At 39.2% G+C, this 16,951-nt stretch overlaps 1 protein-coding gene across 15 annotated transcripts in view; it reads left to right on the top strand.

Moving 5' to 3' along the window:
* Itgb6 (integrin subunit beta 6) overlaps positions 1–16,951 on the top strand; it is a 121,132-nt gene that overhangs the window by 78,694 nt on the left and 25,487 nt on the right. For 14 of the 15 annotated variants that reach the window (XM_047544414.1, XM_047544412.1, XM_047544411.1 and 11 more), the window contains 3 exons: positions 11,238–11,327; positions 14,985–15,119; positions 15,321–15,735. In XM_047544414.1, the coding sequence (XP_047400370.1) occupies positions 11,238–11,327; positions 14,985–15,119; positions 15,321–15,735 (640 nt within the window). The remainder of the gene's footprint in view (positions 1–11,237; positions 11,328–14,984; positions 15,120–15,320; positions 15,736–16,951) is intronic. The other variant, XM_047544413.1, reaches the window with a different exon arrangement.

Genomic DNA, 16,951 nt, shown 5'->3' with positions numbered 1-16,951 from the left:
ATTTTCTTATCGTGATGAAATATTTATAACATAAACATTGCCATTTCAATCATTTTTAAGTGTATAGTTCTGTGGTGTTAAGTACATTAGCATTGCTAGATGATGCTGTGCGTTTGAGGCTCACCCATGGACACACCTGTAGCTCCCGTGGACTGCGCTCCACTGCTGCGCACGTGCTGATCAGCATTGGGTACCACCTCGTGTTCTTCTTGTGATTGAGGGTATTGAGTCACTTTCAACTGTGTGGATCTGAAAATGTGTCAGTTGTGCATTTCCTTGCGCTCATATTCTCTTGTCAAAGATCCACACTTATCAGGCTGGGATTGTAGTTCAGTGGTAGAGCGCTTGCCTAGCATGCGTGAGGCACTGTGTTCGATTCTCCCTACTGCCTATAAATTAAAAAAAAAAAAAGGTCCATTGACAACTAAAAAAAATTTTTTTAAAAGATCAACATTTATAAGTGAAGACCCTGGGTCACAGGAGAATGACATCTTCCATTTTTTTGGATTTGTCTGAGTTGCTTTCCAAACTGATTATATCAGTTACTCTCCCACCAGAAATGTGATGTAGAAATGTGACCAAAACAAAACAAAACAAACTTCAGTTACTTTTCCTGGTTACAAAATTAGCATATGTCATTTGTTAAAAAAAAAAAAAAAGGCAGTGGGGAATGGAATACTAAAAAGCACATGGAAGAAAATAAAGATCAGTCATAAACTCACCCCCTCAGACAGAGCTCACCATTGTTGACATTTTTAGAATAATTCTTCCCTGTCTTTTTCATTGCATGCATTTACATATTTTAACATAATTGGCAGCATACTGTACATATTAAGTATGTTCAAAATTTTTAATGAATTTATATAGTTATGGTTTTAGAAAGGCATAAAAATTAAATTGTATTCAGTTATACATCAATTACTTTTATTAACAAAAATAACTTTAGAAGAAGTCAGGGTCATCCTACAACACGACAAGCCTAATTGCCATGCTTAGAGGTTGTCTGCTTTCAAGTAAACCCGAACTTGCCCTCCTCCCATCATCAGCCCCCAAACCTGTACAAGTACTACACTTTGACCTCCTGGGTCACTTTTTAACATATTCACATGATACATGGTGGCAACTTTTTTACGCGTCCATGTTCTAACTTCAATAGAAACCACACATGATTTTAGTACCATTTTCTTATCCTGGAAAGTGCCCCTTTGGTGAAGACTCTGACATCTGTGAACAGGACTCCTCTATAAACTGCAATGCTCAAAACTGTAATCACACTTCTCCTTGCTTTCTCTGGGTTCCTAGGAAGAGAGGACTCCTGGTTCACTCAGACACCGATCTACCCCTGAAGCCATTTGGCCACTCCATACATGTGTCAGTGTCTGTGAGGCTCAAATTACAGCTATGTTTACAGGGAGCACACCCCAGCTTGGACCACCTCGCAAGAGTCTGGCTGGAACTAAGTATTTTCCACATGGCACAGCCTTTAAAACAGTCACATATGGCAATAACACACAAGAGGACAAATTAAGTTGACAGCCCCCTGACATAAAGTTTGGGAGTGTCATACAATTTAATTCCATGCCCAACTATCTGAGAGCCCAAAAAATGCTACAAATGGGCCTAACATTAATTATAGCATGATTTAATGTTTCATTGCCCCTACATACAGCATCTTCAGAAAGTAAACAGAAAACTTTTGAAAGTCATTTGTTGAATTCGAATAGTTTGTGCACACTTTATTCATTAATGCAGGGGCTGACATACTGATTCTGTAGAGTTGTTGAATTTTACACGCAAAAAAATAGGATAACCAGTGACTTCAATTTTAAATAAACAAATACTTTTTAATATATGTATACCATACACTATGTTGGGGAGACACTTATATCAGAAAATTTCCCATTGTTTCTCTGAAAAATCAAACTTAACCAGGCATGCTTTGTTTTATCTGTAGCCTATCATAAAGAGTCAAATAGTAATTTAAGCTCTGAGGGCCATATGGTGTCTGTCATGACTACTCAACTCTACCATTGTTGCATGAAGAGTCATGGACCATAAACAAATGCATGAATGTCGTTACAAAAACAGGTGGAGGACAAATACAGTCCACAGGTCATAGTTTGCTGATCCCTGCCTTTGTTTATTCAGTCCATGCACTTTCATCTTTTGTGCTTTCTACATGAAAAAGCACTGAACTTGGCATTGGGAGAATAAAAACCAGACCCTATTTTTGTCCTAGCAGAGAGAAATAGGCAAGACATAATTAGTGAACAAATAATCAACTACAACCTCTAATAGTCTTATCAAAGAAATGGAAAATAATGTACATTGATTGAGAATACCATTGAGGCAAGAGTGATGGTCTCTTGGACAGTGTCTTCTGGAAGACTCCTTTGAAGAAGTGATAATGAGGCAGCAACCTAAAAAGGCATTTTCACAAGGTGGAGGCACGTGCAAAGGCCCTGAGCCAGCAAAGGACTCTGTGTTCAGTATGTTTGAGAAATTGGAAAAAGGCCAGTCAGCCCAAAGTGAGAAGGGATAGAAGGAGATGAAGTGGGAGAGGGAGGGTGGAAACAGACCGTTCAATCCTGAAGGCCGAGAGAAGAAAGCTTGGTGCTAATCTATGGACTGCAGGCATTTAAAAGTGTCCTTTTAGTTGCTGAGTGTAGATGTCATAGGTACATGACAGGCTGAAAACTCCATATGAATTATGGATACTTAGGTTTAAAAGCATCATGTTTGATTTTCTAAATTTCTATGATTCCTCCTGGACAGACACTTGTACACCAACAATTCTCCAACTTTGGTGCTTACTAGAATCACCTAGAAAGCTTTTTTAAAACCCAATGTCCAGGTTATTCCCAGATCCTGGGCTGAGAACTGGGCATCCATGTTCTTTTAAGCACCTCTGATTTATCTAATCACCCACCCCAGGAGCTTATAAACATGTAGATATATTCTTATTCAGGAAGAATAAGAATTCTTCTGGGGCTCGAGATTCTGCATTTTTAACAAGCTCCAGGAAGATGCTGATGCTGCCAATCCACCTGCCACATTGGAGTATGGAGGGCCGATAGCACCTCAGCAGTCCTTGCACACACACCTGCTTGCTGTTTTCTTGTCCCCTTCATTGCCTTCCTACTATCATCCTTCGAAATTTTATTACCTGCAGTTGGTTTGCAAAGCACATAGGCTGCTACCAAACCCCACATTACTTCCCATTTTAAAGGGACTTTCTAAAGATGGGAGACTTGCATTCCGCAGCAAAGATCTGCAATCTCTCTGCAAAGGCAGGTAATCTTATTAACAGAAGATCTGAAGTATCCTTAGTAACAAATACTCAACCCAGCCTCTTTGTTCTCTGAGGCTCTATTCTCCAATGCCTCTCTGTGCATTTGTTTGTCTCAGAGCAGTCATGCATCGTGGGTCCATTCGTCTTCCCTTATCACTCTGTTACTGCCGCTGAGCACTCGTTCAGCTGTACACTACGGCTTCTTGGCTGACAAGATAATTACATTCCGTACAGACTAGGAGAAAGACAGGTAGTGCTCAAAGTTCCAAGGCCGACTACCCAGTCATTGCTGGTGCAGACTTCAAGATCAAGCACCTGATCTAATTAGCACACTCCCGTGCTACCTGCCCGACTGCGGAATGCTGACAATTGGAAGCCCGAAGGCAAAGCAGATATCATGCAACCCAGAGACAGACATTCACACTACCCTTGTGCCAGAAACAATTACATGTTCTTTTTGGAATCTTGGGTGTCCTAGTAACACAGTCAAGCCTGGGGGTAAACTTTTGCATAATACCAGAAGCCCTGCATTTACCGATAATGAACATGATGAGAACCAGAGAAATAAACCCCACAAGAATGAAAGACCTCATGGGAAGAAAGCCTTCTGATTGCCTTCAGAAGGATTTATTTTAGCAAACCCAGCCAGCTCCAGTTATGGAAGAACACTTCTCCACAAAAGTGAGGCCTCACCAGCAAAGAGCTGTTTTCCTCTGAACAGATAAATAACAGAGCAGAGTCTCCTGGGACTTTTTTTTTTTTTTTTTCCTTGCCTCTATGCTTTTGCTACTTCCTACATTTCTTTCAAGATGTAGCCTTTGAATTTGAAAGTTATTACAATCACAATCCCTTTTCTTCCTTTCTTTTTGCTTTGGGTAGAAGTGTTCTATAATCTCAGACAGTCTATGTGTGTGTGTGTGTGTGTGTGTGTGTGTGTGTGTGTGTTTGTGTATAGAGAGAGAGAGAGAGCATTATTATCTTAACTTTCTAATGAAATTCTCATCTTCTCTTCCTGCTGGCATTTGCACCAGTTCCTCCTAGAACCTGGTGGAAAACAGAGAGCATTGGCCTTGGGGTCAAGATATATCTCTACCACTTATGACTTCTGTGTCTGGGCAAGATGCTCATCTTTCCAGTTTAAATTAGGGATATAAAGTTAAAGAAATCAAAGAGTTAAAGAAATCAACTCATTCCTGTGTTATGGGTTGAAGCATGCCCCCCCAAAGAGATACATTAAAAATCTAGCACCCGGTACCACAGGTGTGACCTTATTTGGAAATAGTGTCATTGCAGATATAATTTTGTTAACATAAGGTCACTCTGGATAGAGTAGACCCTTGATTTAATATAACTGGTGTCCTCATGTGAAGAGGAAAAGAGATGCAGACACGAGTTTAGAACACCATGTAACGATGGGTTAGAACTTGGAGGGATGCATCTACAAACCAGGAAACATCAAGGAGAGGATTTCTGCCACCATGGGAAGCTAGAAAGACGCAAGGACAGATTCTCCAGGGTCAGGTTTCAGAGGGAGCTTGGCCCTGCCCACACCTTGATCTCAGTCTTCTAGACCCTAGAACTGTGAAATAATAAATTTCCGCTATTGTAAGCCACCTGATTGTGGTGCCTTGCAATGGCAGCCCTGGGAAATTAGCATACCCAGTCTTAGGCTTACTCATTAACCTTTCTCAAGGTCAACAGTGACAGTTCAAGAGCAGGAGGGTCATCACCAGGAATCTAATAGGAGTGATCTGGTTCAGAGACCTGTTGCTGAGCAGGAGTCCAGATCTACTTTCTGGGGGATCATTTCAGGCAAATTAACTAAATTCTCTGGACCTCAGTATTTTGGCATTCAAACAGGAATAGTGTGGTACTTAAATGACAGAGCGTCCATGAAGAATGAGAGGATGACACTGGCAGGCAAGGATCTGAGCCCTATTACTTTTTTCCCAGTCACGTGGGAGGCTCTGGCATCTTTAACCCTGTCTAGAGTGTGGGCTCCCTGCACCAGCACCCCAGGTGGAACCAGAAATCCTCTCCTCACGGTCCCTTTCCGGCCACTTCCCTAAGGACACCCATGGTCCCCGCAACAACAAATGCTTCAGGACCTGGAAACTGTGGTTTCTGAGGTTGCAAGTATCCGAAAGGCAATAGGTGCCTGAGGATATCAGGACCACTCAGCCCAGTTGCAAGGTCCCCTAAATTGGAAATTTCAGCTCAAGGGAACTTAGTCCTTAGCAGCTCTTAAGGAAAGGGAGAGACATACGAGATGCCTGTGAAAGCTGAACTCTGCCTGATGACACCTCTCTTGGCTCAGGTAGAAGGAATCAGGTAGGCACTGATTATTCCTTGCAGCCAAGTGCTTGACAGATCTGAGCCCCTTTCAGAAATACTTCACTTTCTGCAGTTTAAGTGACATCTTGATCACCCAGCCTGCACCTCCTTGACAATGTCAACAATAAATGCTTCTCTGTGCAAGCGTTTGCTTCAGAATAGCCACACATTCTGTGGGCCTGTTTCTGTTGGGTATACATCCTTCAGGGTGAAATTATTAGGTCATAGGGTATGCTTATGGTTGGCTTTAGAAGATATTAACAGCTACACTCCCACTACAAACATATGCAGTCATTGTCTGTTTTTTTAAAATTTTTAAACATTCTAGGCTGGACATGGTGGCCCTAACCAACATAGAGAGACCTTATCTCTAAATAAAATATAAAAAGGGCTGGGGACATGGCTCAGTGGTTAAGTACCCCTAGGTTCAATCCCTGGTACAAAAAAAATTTAACCATTCTAGGGGTTAAAATATCAGCATTTTGCTATGGTTTTAATTTATATTTCTCTAATTATTAATGATGCTGAATGCTTTCACATATTTATTTGCCATGTGTATGTTTATTTTTATTAAGATGTCTTTTTCTTGTTGATATGTAGTTCTTTAGATAGTCTGGAACTGAGTCCTTGTTATTTGCATACACTACAGATATTTTCTCCTACTCAATGGCTCCTTCTCGCTTTCTTAAAAGCATCTTTATGAGAACAGAAATTCTTAATTTTAAATAATAGACTTTATTTTTTTAGAGTTGTTTTAGGTTCACAGAAAAATTGAGTGGAAGGTACAGAACTTTCTGGTATATCCCCTGTTCAGCCCATGCATGGCCTTCCCTGTTGTCATCCCCCATCAGAATGGTACATCCATTAAGAACAATGGATGTATATTAATACATTCTTATCATCCAAAGTCCATCATTTACATTAGGGTTCACATTCAGTGAGTTTTGACAAGTATAGAACTGCACATATTCATGATTGGAGTATATGTTAAATAGTTTCATTACCCTAAAAATCCTCTGTGCTCTGCCTGTTCAGCCCTTTCTCCCTCCTATCCTCTGACTGCCATTGATCTGACTGCCTGGATCCATACTTTTCCTTTTCCACAATGTCATATAGTTAAAATAATCCATTATGTAGCCTTTTCAGATTGGCTTCTTTTGCCTAGTAAAATACATTGAAGGTTCCATCATGTCTTTTCATGGCTTGATAGCTCATTTCTTTTTAGTGGTGAATAACATTCTATTATTTGAAAGTACCACAATTTATTTCTCCATTCACCTACTGAAGAACATCCTGGTTGTTCCCAGCTTTGGTAATTATGAATAAACATCTGTGTGTGGACCTAAGTGTTCAACTCTTAAGTAAATAACAAAGACTGACTGCTGGATCTTATATATTGTGTATTTAGTTTGTAAGAAACTGCCAACAGTCTTCGACAATGGATGCACCATTTTGCATTGCTGCCAGCAATACATGAGAGTTCCTGTTGTTCCACACCCTAGTCAACATTTGGTATTGTCAGTGTTCTGTATTTTGGCCATTCTCATAGATATGTAGTAAAATCTCAGTATTATTTAATTTGTATTTCCCTAGTGATTTGTTATGTAGAGCATCTTTTCATGTGCTTATTTGCCATCTAGTTGTCTACTCTGGGCCTTTTGCCTCTCTGTATAAACCTAAGAATCAGTTTGTTGATATCCACAAAATAATTTGCTGGTATTTTGATTGGGATGGCATTGAATCTATAGATAGAATTTTTACTCTTACGTACTATGTATTAATCTTTTCCTTTATAGGTAATGCTTTTTTGTATCCTACTTAATACATTTTTTAAACCTAAGGCCATGAAGATACCTCTCCTGGCTTCCACAGTGTTAAAACTCAGAACAGTGGTTAAGCTTTTGACTGGAGGAGTAATAACTGGGGAGTAGTAGAAGGGAGGATTCCAGGGGGCTGTTCATGTCCCATTTCATGAACTTGGTAGTTACACTTGCTTGTTTACTTTTTAAGTACACAACATATGTACTTAATAGTGTCCACTGTGTATGTGTGTTGTACTGCTATTAAAGCTAGAAAGAGAAAAAGAACAAATAGGAGCCAATGACCCAAGAGATCCAAGGGAAAAAAATTCTTTGAAAGACTAGATGAAATATTGTGAGATTATATAGCACTATAAATTCTTTCAATTCTTAGTTTATAATAAGTTAAACTTTTACTACATGTAATTTATTAAAACTTGTTTATTGAAAACAAACAATGCTGAGCTTAAAGTCATTCTGAGGATAAGATAAAGTGTGAGAGTAGTGACATTTCTCTGTCCTTAGCCAAGAGGAGTGCACACCTGACAGCTAGTTCTGGCAACCTGACACTGAGGGGCACTGAACTTGGAGACAGTCTCTGAGGGGAACCCGAGTGTGCAGATGTGAATTCAAGAGATCTCCTCTGTATTGTCTGCCACCAACCCACAAAAGGACCCCTGCCCGCTTGTTCTCCATCCATTTTCAGGGAGCAAATGTGAACTGTTGGACACATAAGAAATCTTTTTTGAGATGGGAACAGAGTGAACAAATAAAATAGGGTTTGAAGAAGAAAGTTAAGAAAACTGAGGTCATCAGAAAGAGGGAGTGAGAAAAGCAACTCAGGAACTCCGGGGTGCCATAGCAGGGAAGAGTGGAGAAAATTGATAATTAAGATAATCTACAGATATATAATGGAGAATTCAAGCCCAAGCATAGGAGTTTGCATTTCTAATCAGCTCATGCACCATTGTGTTTACAGCATTCACCATTTCTAATATCCAAGCGTCATCTTTCAGAATCACAATGCTATAATTCATCCCATCCGGGCATGCAAAATCATCTTTTTTCTAACATTAAGCATGTTTAATCATGACGATTTATAATAGCCCTTTAGGACTTTAATGAAAGGAAGGCATTTGATACGTGATATTTACAGCAATCATAATACTACAAGATTTAAAGTATAATTTTTCACAGTGTTAGACCACAAAGCCAAATTGTCCATGTTTTTAGTTAATTATTTTAAGTGCTTTGGGGGGAGATCAGCATCCAGAAATTAATTAATAGTTTTTCTCTGTACAATTGTCAGTGTTGTCACTGGTTGCTGCTACTGGCTGCCAACTCCTTTATACTCTCGCTCTAGTGGCAATCAGCAAAGGCGATTAATGTTAACCACTTGTCCTAATAACCAAATGCCAAATGTCAAACCACACGCAGGATCATAATTATGCTTTAGGAAGTGGATGGGTTCAGCTTTGTTAGCCAAGAGTTAACCCCAAATTTGAAGGCCTCTCGAACTAGTGCCTGCAGAAAATACCCCTGACACTGCATCCTTGGGGACACCAGGATGGCAGCTGCATACAAAGCTAAGAGCCTTAAAATTCCTGAAAGGGTCTAAGCCTTTCTTTTTCAAGCTCTAAAGATTTCCTTTGCCTTCTCTTCTGGCATCAGTCAAATTTGCACACATTCCAGCTCCATTTGAGTGGAATTCAAGTTCCTATTTAGGCATTCGCTGTTAACCACAGGTCTCATGCTTCATGGCCCTTTGTGACATGTGTTTATTTGAAGAGGTAAATCCATGAAGCCGTGCCTTCCTCCTATTTTATAATTTCTACCTGACTCAGGGAAATAGAAAGGGGCCTTCTGCCAACAGGCAATGATGTAGGGCAAGGATGAAGTTGAGGTACTTCCCTGGCTTGCTGCCTGCAGTCCCCTCAGTATTAAGATGCAATGTCAAAGCAGAGCAGCATGTGACATATTCAAGAGTTCAGGTTTCTAGCAACTTCCAATATCAGCCCTGAAATAAGCAGAACATTACAACACTCATAAATCAAAACTGAAGCGTGTTGTTTTGCACATAAGAAGTGTAGAAAGTCCCCCTCTATCAAGTGCCTGGGACCTCCTGCATACCTTTGTGTCCTGCCATCACCCTGGCCTCAGATGTTCCTCTCCTTCATCCCCCTCATCCTGATTTATTATTCAGTTTCACTATCATTATGATGATTATTGATTCTAATTTAGTTTCATGCATTTTCTAAACTACTTAACTCTTCTATGGAATAAGAATATCAAGATTGTGTTGGAGCCATAGGAGATGCCCTCAATCCATCACTCAAAGCTTATTTACTCTTCTCTCTGTGCAGTTTTGGTTAATCTCAGTCATCTGATTTCACAACACACAGCAACATAGAAGCCTGCAGCTGACAGTGTTGTCATCTGTTGATGTAGCACAGCATATTAAGCTACTTAATAGAAGTTGTTGAGTGCAACAGTAAATGAGTCAGCAATGAGACCTAGAGCCAAATGAGAAGGTAGAAACAAGTTAAAAACAAATACAAGCTGGGTGCGGTGGCGCACGCCTGTAATCCCAGGAGTTTGGGAGGCTGAAGCAGAAGGATTGAGAGTTCAAAGCCAGCCTCAGCAACTTAGCAAGGCCCTAAGCAACTTAGCAAGACCCTGTCTCTAAATAAAATATAAAAAGGGCTGGGAATGTAGCTCAGTGGTTAAGTGCACCTGAGTTAACCCTAACCCTAACCCTAACCCTAGCCAGCCAGCCAGCCACTGGCTCAGTGATTAAGTGCTCCTGAGTTCAATCCCCAATACAAAAAAAAAAAATCTCCAAATACAAGAAACAAGAGCATAGCAGTCGGGACCCATGTGGTGCATGTGTGACTTCTTCCTGGATTTTGAAAGCCTTTGCTGATAGAGCAATAGCTCATATTGATAGGTACGACTATTCCTTCAACACATTCTGGGGAGTCTTTGCTCAAGAAGACAGAAAACTTTTCAATTGAAGGAAAGGAAGTTTTAAAACATAAAGCTTAAGAGAGGAATACTATTGAGCTCTCTGGAAAATTCACTTCTTCCCAATGCCTCATTCTGGGAGAGTTGATGAACTGGTCTGAGTCCTCCTCAGGTGGAAACATCTCAGGAGAAGCAAGGTAAGTGCAGAACACAGACCAGTTAGAACTAGGTTGACTCATTCAATCATGATGGGGTAGGGAGAAATTCCAGCCCACCCAAGACTGTGCTGAATCCCTGAAGGAGCGCTCCTTACCAGTAGGAAAGGGAGAGTAAACAGCAAGCATCCAAGTTCACTCCCATTCTCCAGCAAGCAATTGCTTTTCAGGTTCTCTCAACCCAATGACATACAGAGCAACCTGACTCCCTCGCCCCCTTTGTGTGTGTCAAACCTTGGTTTCTGCAAGGTTAGAAAATGAGAAGGAAGTTCCTGGATGCATGCTCAAGATTTTTTGGATAACTGATGCTTTAGGAGTGGAAGACATTATATAAATGTTATTGTTATTTGAGACTTGACTCCTGTCGTGATACAAATCACAGCCCTAGACAAAGGCGAACACTGACTCTAGATTTCTCAGCAACAGCTCTGGCCAAACTGTTTCCCACTGAGCCCAGTAACATGTAGGGGCTCCAGTTTCAGGAGAAACACCCCTTTATTATCTGGGGTCTGTTTTCCCCAGCCAGTTAAGTATGGGGGAATCACAGTCTGAAAGCTGAACCCCACACTTACCGTTTCTCAACTACTGAGAACAAACAGAGATTGACTTTTTTGTTGCTGTTGTTGTTTACAGAATTACGCAAAACTTATACCGGGAGCCACCGTGGGACTACTTCAGAAGGACTCCGGAAACATTCTCCAGCTAATCATCTCAGCTTATGAAGTATGCTATTTTATAAGAAGTTGACTTCTTGTTTGTATTTCTTTAGTATTCAAAAACTCTGTTGTGTTTTAGGCAATGGAATGCACTGTCATTTGTTGATAGTTTATCCAAAGTTTATGTCTGTATGCACGCAGCCAAAATATAAAATTTGTTTACTTTATTTGCAGATCTCCTTTCTGAAAGGTGGAGCAGCAGGTAGAAAATCAAAAACCTGACCCTAAAGTTGATGAAGTTGAGGTTGTTTTTATAACAACCAAGAGTAGTACTGTCCCCAGTAAAATTTTTAAGTTGACTAGAAAGTTTCCATAAGTCATACAACCAAGTTCTCCTCTGTCTGCAGAAAGAAAGAAAGAGAGAGAGAGAGAGAGAGAGAGAGAACAAAAAGAAAAAAAAAACTATTTGTAAATTGCCATTGAGCAAAGGAGTGATGTAGGGAACTAACTTCCCAGATTTAATGAGACAAGATCATTAATTCAACCTAGAATACCTAAGCTGACTACATATCTAAATATCAAAAGCACACCAGCATGCTTCCTTCAAGGCTTTCGACTTTAGTGAACCAGGGAAATTTCCACTGGTTTAACAAGTATGTAGGCGATTTTTTTTTTTTTTTTTTTTTTTTTTTTTTTTGCCTTGACTGTGAGTTAGTACTGAGGACAGATTTCCTCTCTTAAAATGAGATTTATACCTACAGGGTTGTCATTTTCCTTCTTTGCCACCGTTACCTAACTCAGTCAACAATGGCCAGTTGCCAAATCTTCTTTATCTTGGTTCCTGAATATCATTCCCCTTTTTTTTGCCTTTACTTACAAAATAAAAAATGAAAAAGCAAAACCCCACAAAGAGGTAGATGAAACTCTACATTAGGATGGGCATAAAAAAAGTAAATTTTTAGGACTCAGTAAAGCTCCAGCATTTGCTTTAAGTGGCATTTACATAATAACAAATGAATAAAATTCTCCTAATTTTTGATGTTTTACTATAGTATATGCCGATACTTGGCATACCAGTGTTCCCTAGTTAAATGACATATCAGAATCATCTGGGAAGCTTTTTAAAAACAGGCATGCTGAGATTTCTTTGTGGTTAACTTTGAAGAAGTTTAGGGGAAGTATGAGATACACATTTTGATAAAAACTCCACTATGATTTTGACATCACCCCACCAATTTTGAAATTCACCTGAAGCGGGAGGAAGCAACATATTCCTTTTCAAACAGTTCATTTCCTCGAAGAATAAAATAAAAATGTATCCATTAAAATTGTAAGAGGATGGGGTTTTTCTCACTGATGGGCCTCAGAAATTTCAGTTTTCTTAGCTCACATCAAAAATTAATCACCACATTAGCTCATGCTTGAGATTCTTCCAGACAGGAAAGTGCATCAACAAAACACTATAAAAACCTTCCTCCCTCTCATGCGGTAATTAAAGTTTTAATGTGTAGGATCAAATAAAATTACAAAGCAATCCTTCACTGAATTATAGCACTCTGTTTTCTTTAACCCGATACTCTCCAAAGTGTTGACCACTAACATCTTCCCCAAAATCAAGCAAATTAGAAAACAGCAAATAGTCAAAAATATTTCCTCCTCCCACCTGACAAGCCCATCCATGCCCCTATTTGCTCTGCCAGAGGTTACGTCTCACTTTACGGTCCCAAATCACCACATAACTTACAGGGTAGTTGAAATCGAGGCATTAAACATTTGAATTGAATCTGTGTCCTCATTTTACTCTCCCAAAAATACCAGTAAGCATCCATTCTTCTTCTACTAAACAATCTTGGTCTAGAGTTATTGGAACTTTATGATTCACAGGGTGAAATATGCAATCAATCATGTCGCTGGTTGAAATTATTTTTCTACTCTGTTATTTTTAAATGTATTCTGAAAAAGACTTTACAATATAGAGACCTATAGATGATTTCTTTGTCAGTCTATAAAAAAGAAGGAAAGAATATAGTGAGAGAAAACATAAAATGCTTCTGTTTGACTTCTTATAAGGCAGAGGCAGAGGTGTTTATAGTTTGTAGCTACAAACATTAGCTGAGTGTTTTATAGTGCCATATTGATATTTTAAAAAATCTTAAATACTGGGTGTATATTCATCTGACCATCTCTCACTGATTTCCTCCCTTCCCCAACCACATGATAAAAGCTGCTGAAATATCTGTGATCCCAAGGGCAAGCTCATCTATGGGGAAGGAATTCACTGGTTTGTTTTGGTTGTCCTGGCTGATAGGAGATGTTCAATCAGTAAATGAATAAAATGATGAAAGATACAAATTAACATTTATGTCCTTTCATTGGAAAATTTACACTAGAATATTTCTGGTCAAATTTGCAATATGATTCTCAATTATACCAATGCTGAGACTTCCCTCAGTTAGGTCAGATGATGTCACTCACTGGTCCTCATTATTGCTGTCACCTATACTCGTATCCCTCATCCCTCATTTAGCTCCTGGAGATTCACTATGTCACTATGTCCAACACTACTTTTGTCTTAATTCTTTATGATTTCAGAATAAACAGAATTTTGAGGAGGCAGGATCATCTGACTATGAAGTTGGCAGAATTAAATTTGAAGTTGAATATGCTTATAAAATGCCATCAATGAAATGGGTGTATGAACTCAAAACCTTTTAGCTGAATTGAAGTATAACTTAATTCATAATATTTTAAAATTTGTTTTTATTCTATTTTTTACCTTTAGTAATTTGGTTTTATCCTCCAAAATATATACATTGATGTTGTAAGATCATGAGAAATAGAAAAAGTAGGATGATAAGCTTTTGAGAGCAGAAATTCAGTCTCATCCTAGATTTGACTCTACATTAAATGTACAATAGATACTCAATGAATTCTAATAATAAATAAGGCAGTTTCCCCTTACATTTTGCCTCCTCTAAACCTTGGATCCATCTTGTAATTCATGTTGCTTTACAACTACTACGTGTCAGGTGGCAGTCATGACATGGTTTTATTGACAGTTGTGATCAACAGGGCTTCAACTCATTGAATGCACTGTTGCTATGCAAGCACTAAGTTTAATTGCCATTTTAAATATCTTTGAAAAGTTTGTCCTATGAGTTGAAATTAGATGAAAAGTTATTAGGTATGCAGAAATGTATCAAAACAGAGCAGCAGGGTGTAAATTTGATATCAGTGAAGCAAATATTCCTCATTGGAGGAATGATTGCAATTCTGTATTTCTTGCAAATCGACAACCAGCTACTTTATGGGACCTAAGAAATGAAGGCACTTACAAGTACAGGAAACTGTTATTATATTTTGTTATCAAGATACAAGCAAAAAAAATTGTCTTTTCTATGCCAAATTATGCAACTCAGAGGAATTTGCTAAATGCTTCAGAATGGATGGAATAATTTTCAAAGCATTGATAGACTGATGATTATCATGTGTTGTGCAGAACCACCTTGAGTTATTTTATCATAGTTTATCATATGATAATAGCTTATCTAATAATTAATGACATCTTAGATTCAATAAAATATAATATATATTGATTGATCATTTCCTTGCTTGATTAATTCTATGTTAAATTTCTTTTAGATCCAATTTAATTTTACTCATTGGTAGTTTCTTCTTCTGGTTGTACTTTTGGTTCATTTAACCCATTTTGTCTTAATTAAAGGAACTGCGGTCTGAGGTGGAACTGGAGGTATTAGGAGACACAGAAGGACTCAACCTGTCCTTCACAGCTGTCTGTAACAACGGCACCCTCTTCCCACACCAGAAGAAATGCTCTCACATGAAGGTGGGAGACACAGTGAGTAAATGGACAATTCAGCTGTTTGAAAAAACATGCAGATGGGTCAGGATTAGCTTAGCTTACTGGAGCTGGACTCCTTTCAAGAATTTCAAAGATTTCCTAATAACGCTTTTGGCAAAGCTGATTTCCACACAGCCTTGTTTCACCTCCTGCAGGTTGGTAGATGGAGGAAGTAGATAATTGATATTTTCTTTCCAGGCTTCATTCAATGTGACTGTGAGTATTCCAAACTGTGAGAGAAGCAGGCGCATTACCATAAAGCCCGTGGGGCTGGGGGACACCCTGGAAATACTCATCAGTCCGGAGTGCCACTGCGACTGTCAGAAAGAAGTGGAAGTGAACAGCTCCAAATGCCACAATGGAAACGGCTCCTTCCAGTGTGGGGTGTGTGCCTGCAACCCCGGCCACATGGGTCCTCACTGCGAGTGTGGTGAGGACATGCTGAGCACAGATTCCTGCAAGGAGGCCCCTGATCATCCCTCATGCAGCGGAAGGGGTGACTGCTACTGTGGGCAGTGCATCTGCCACTTGTCTCCCTATGGAAACATTTATGGTCCTTACTGCCAGTGTGACAATTTCTCCTGCCTGAGACACAAAGGGCTGCTCTGTGGAGGTAGGCCATGTCTAAAGGTATCTTACAGCTATTCAAGTATCAGGAAAGGGCTTTCCAGCTTTTGCACCTTCCTAAGTTTCCTGGGCATAGTGGGTGCTCTATAAATATTTAATGATCAACTCAGTGGGTTAATCTTTAGACTTAGGATAACTGAATCATCTCTTGCATTTTCTTCTGGCTTTTTCTAATCTATAGTTATCACCTAGGCTCCTCAAAATTGCCTGGGCTCTGAATTCCATTATCTTCTGGAATTTTCTAGACCGAGCTGATGGGTGTGACCCAACTCTTAAATGCCTATTGCTTTAGGAAAATAAAAAGTTAGACTGCTAAAGGGGCATACTTCCTCAGACAAGGAGCACAAGGACACCAAGCGCACTCTCATGGCCCCTACTCATTCCACAACTTTCTATTAAGCACCTACTACGTGATAGGTATTAGGTTAGTTAATAAGTCTAATTAACAATGAGTGAGAACATAAATGAGGAAGTCTATGGAAAAGATTCAAAGAAAATTTCTTAAGAAATGAAGAAAAGTTTAAAATAGAAATATTTACATTTTAATGTTCATTACAGATGTAAAGTCCCTGTAGTTTATGAATTCATTGCCTGATTATTATAAAATCATTCCAATATGCATACACATTTAAGTATGATCTATTCAGACAAGAATTACACATATCTTAATATGCTTTAAAATTATATAAATTCTACTACAATTGGAATCTTAACTGACTGTTGAATTTAAGCTCTAATGTCTCAATTTTTCACAGTATGTAAGCAGAGGGCTCTTCAAACAGAGAGCCATTATCTCTACAGAAACTAGGCAAGTTGTGTTTTCAAACCACAGTGTTGGGAACATATAAAAGAGACCAATTTTCAGGGGGGAAGAACCTGAAAGAAAAGCCTCAAAGGATTCCACACTTTTTGAAAACCATTTGATACCCCTAGGAATCCACTTCCTTTCATTTCTTTGCTGCAGCTGTGGCTACCAATAGGATCTTCTGAGAAAATCCACTTTCTCACCCCACCCACAATACAGAGTGAAAAACTTAGGATCTGCCTCACTTGAGACCTATTTCTCTCCCAAAAGTTTATTTCCTGAGGGTTTTTGTTTTGTTTTGGTTTGGTTTGGTTTTTTGGGGTTTTTTTTTTTTTTTTTTTTTTTGGGGGGGTGGGGGTTTGGTCCTTTCTTTTTTGCTCTGGGGATCAAATCCAGG

Source organism: Sciurus carolinensis, chromosome 3 (assembly GCF_902686445.1).
Source record: "Sciurus carolinensis chromosome 3, mSciCar1.2, whole genome shotgun sequence".
NCBI lineage: Eukaryota > Metazoa > Chordata > Mammalia > Rodentia > Sciuridae > Sciurus > Sciurus carolinensis.
Note: the sequence above shows the minus strand (reverse complement) of the source record. Positions and strands in the feature narration are given on the sequence as shown.